Genomic DNA, 2,976 nt, shown 5'->3' with positions numbered 1-2,976 from the left:
GGGGGGGGGGGGACCCGGGGGGGTGCTCACCAGACTTCAGCCAGCAGGGTGCTGGGGTCCAGCGGGGACTGCACGTTGGAAAGGGCCTCCAGGTAGGTCTCCTGACGCATGCACACGTGCATCAGCTCCTTGGTCTGGGGCTTGGTGGTCTTCTGGGAGCTCACTTTGACAAAGTCATTCAGGGCCTTCAGTTTGCTCAGCGCCTCCCCCTGGCAGGGAGAGCGGGACGGTGGCAGTGGCGGTGGCGGCGTGTCGAGGCCAGGAGGGGCAGGCTCTGAGCCTCGCCGCCCCCCCTCCCCGGGGGCTCCAAAGGGGTCGACCCGCTCAGACAGCGCCAAGGGCGGGGCCTCACCTGCTTCATGAGCACCTTCATGTGGTGGGTGCTACCCCGGCAGTAGGCCTCCATGATGAGGCCGAAGCGCAGGGCCACGGACGGCACGTGCATCTCGGAGCTGGAGGGACGGATGGACGGACAGACGGCTGAGCCGCAGGCCCTGCGGCCGGCAGGAACGGGAGGCCGCCAGGCCAGGGTCCCTCCCCCCCCAAGGCCCCGGTGGGTCCAGTACCGGAGGTGCCAGAAGAGGAAGTGGCCGATCTTGCGGTTGGCCAGGGCCCGGGCCAGCAGGAACTTGGCCAGCTCGCAGTCCAGGTAGGACTCGTACTTGAGCACCTGCACCAGCTGCAGCAGGTACCGGAAGAGCTCGTCGTCCCTGCGGACAGGGGAGGCCGGCCTCACCTGAGCAGACCCCAGGCAAGGTTCGGTCCTCCCCGGGCCGGGCTCCACCATCTGGGGTGGGGGGGACCAAACCGCCCTCCGGAGGAGAAGGGAGCCCTGGGGAGGGGGGCGGGGAACGCACGTCAACTTCCGCAGAGACTTGATGGCGAAGGAGCCCACGTGGCGGTCGGGGAAGCTGCAGTCCAGCAGCTCCAGGGCGCTCAGGACGGGCAGCTCGGGCCAGGAGCCCAGCAGGTAGAGCATCTGGGGGCAGCGGTCGAGGTGCCGGTCAAGGTGCGGGCCGGGCGGGAGGCCCTCCCCCCGCCCCCACCCCTCCCCACTCCCCACGTGGGCCACGCCCCCCCACCCCACCCCTAGCCCCCCACCTGGGCCACGTCCTCGTGCTTGTTCCACTTGGTGACCAGCAGCAGGCGGGCCAGCGCCTCGGGAAAGCGCTCCTGGACCTCGTGCCGCATCTTCCACACCAGGTCCTTCTCGTGCTCGTACAGCTCGCCGGACCCCCGCCGCTCCAGGATTTCCCGCAGCTGTAGCTGCTGAGAGGTGCAGGCGGGGTGAGCTGTGGCCCAGCCGGGCGCCCCGCCGCCCACGGCCCCCGGCTCACCTCCTCCTCGCTGAAGCGCCCGTGCTCCCCATGCCGCCCCAGCTCCAGAATCTGCAACAAGTGGCCCTATCTTAGCGGAGACCCCGCACCCCGGGCCAGCCCTGGCAGGGCCCCAGGCCAGGGTGGGGGCCTGCGACTCCCGCCAGTGCGGGCCGTCCTGTGCACCGCGTCCCCGGCCTCCACCCTGTAGATGCCAGGAACATCTCTCCCACCAGCTCTGACAACCAAAAGTGTCTCTGGGCATTGCCCCAAGTCCCCTGGGGAGCCTAGTGGCCCTGACAGACAACCATTGCTCTAGAGCACAGGAGGGTTCTAGAGTTAAGGAAGTCCCCAAACGTGTGTGGTGACCAAACCCCAGCCCTGGGCAACTCAGGGGATGGGCGGGGGGGAAGCAGGGTCAAGACAGTCGTCTTCAGCCCCACAGCCTCTGGACCCTCCCAGACCCTGGACGGCGAGGGGGCTGACCTTGTCCAGGGTGGGGTAGTACACAGGGTAGGGGGCCACCTCGGGGAGGCAGATGACGAGGGCCGCAGCGCTCTCCGTGTTGGGGTTACTCCGCACTGTCCCCGTGGGGTTCAGCAGCTCCCCTTTCTCGTCTGGACACAGGGACACACGGGAGTTGCCTGGGGAATGCCACCATCCGGAGCCCGCTCCCCCGCGCCTCTCCCTTCCGCCTGGGCGGACCTGGGACGGACGGCCACATGTACAGGCAGCATTCACCGGTCTTGAGCTGGTCCTTGTAGTCAAACAGCATGAGGTTGGCCCAGGCGATGGGGCAGTCCTGGGAAAGACCACGGGCAGGTCAGAGCCAGCCGCCGCAGTGCCTCCGTGTGCTCGGCGGCAGGACGGGCGTCACCTCCAGGCCCAGCTTCCCTGCCCTCACCCAGACTCCCTGTGAGGAAGCCAGCAAGGTCAGCCCCCTCTCGGCTACCCCTGGCTTCTTGAGAAACCCCCAAACAAACCACACCAGCCCCAGGAGGCTGGCCCAGCTCGGCGGTGGGGTCAGTCGGCGGGGCTCAGTGGCCAGTCACATCCTGGGCCTGGTGACTCAGTGCCCAACCCCCATTCCTTCCCCGCTGGCTGCTGACTCAGGACACCCCGCTGCCTGTGAGGACAGTGTGTTTGTCCCTCCACCCCAGAGTGCGGCCTCCAGCTTCCCAGGTGCCTCCGGGTCACCTGCTCATCAGCCCTGGGACCCAGAGCCTGTCACCTGGCAGGGTGGAGGGAGGGCTGGGGAGGGAGGGTTGGCCCCATCCCCATCCCCGAGATGCCAGCCTGCTGGGAGTGGAACGGGAGTGGCCCTGGGCCGCAGGGTGCCCGCTCCCGGAGGCCTGGCCCCAGCCCCCCAGCCGGGCCCACTCACCGCCTTCTTGGACTTCTTCTTGGTGGAGCGAGCCTTCTTGGCCTTCTCGATCACGGCGTAAAGTGCAAAGCAGAGACGGGCCATGCGGGGCAGGTCACAGATGTTGATGTCAAACTCCAGCCGCTGTTTCCACACGGGCTCCGAGCACACGCTCACCTCCGAGCTGGACACCGTCTTGCACAGCGTCTCGTTGCCGTGGAACAGCCCCGCCTGCACGACCAGCTGGGGGAGGTGTCGGAGTCGGCGCCAGGTGGCAGAGGCCCAGCCTCCCGCTCC

At 68.3% G+C, this 2,976-nt stretch overlaps 1 protein-coding gene across 1 annotated transcript in view; it reads right to left on the bottom strand.

Annotated features, from left to right (window-relative positions):
* The window catches only part of PIK3CD (phosphatidylinositol-4,5-bisphosphate 3-kinase catalytic subunit delta), a 51,020-nt gene that overhangs the window by 3,933 nt on the left and 44,111 nt on the right, over window positions 1-2,976 (bottom strand). Inside the window, exons 14-17 of the mRNA XM_040645755.1 lie at window positions 858-984; window positions 567-710; window positions 353-452; window positions 31-209 (exon numbers count right to left, since the gene is read on the bottom strand). Of these exons, the coding sequence (XP_040501689.1) occupies window positions 31-209; window positions 353-452; window positions 567-710; window positions 858-984 (550 nt within the window). The remainder of the gene's footprint in view (window positions 1-30; window positions 210-352; window positions 453-566; window positions 711-857; window positions 985-2,976) is intronic.

Source organism: Ursus maritimus, unplaced genomic scaffold, assembly GCF_017311325.1.
Source record: "Ursus maritimus isolate PB19 unplaced genomic scaffold, ASM1731132v1 scaffold_32, whole genome shotgun sequence".
In the NCBI taxonomy this organism is placed as follows: domain Eukaryota; kingdom Metazoa; phylum Chordata; class Mammalia; order Carnivora; family Ursidae; genus Ursus; species Ursus maritimus.
This window is presented reverse-complemented; position numbering and strand designations above follow the sequence as displayed.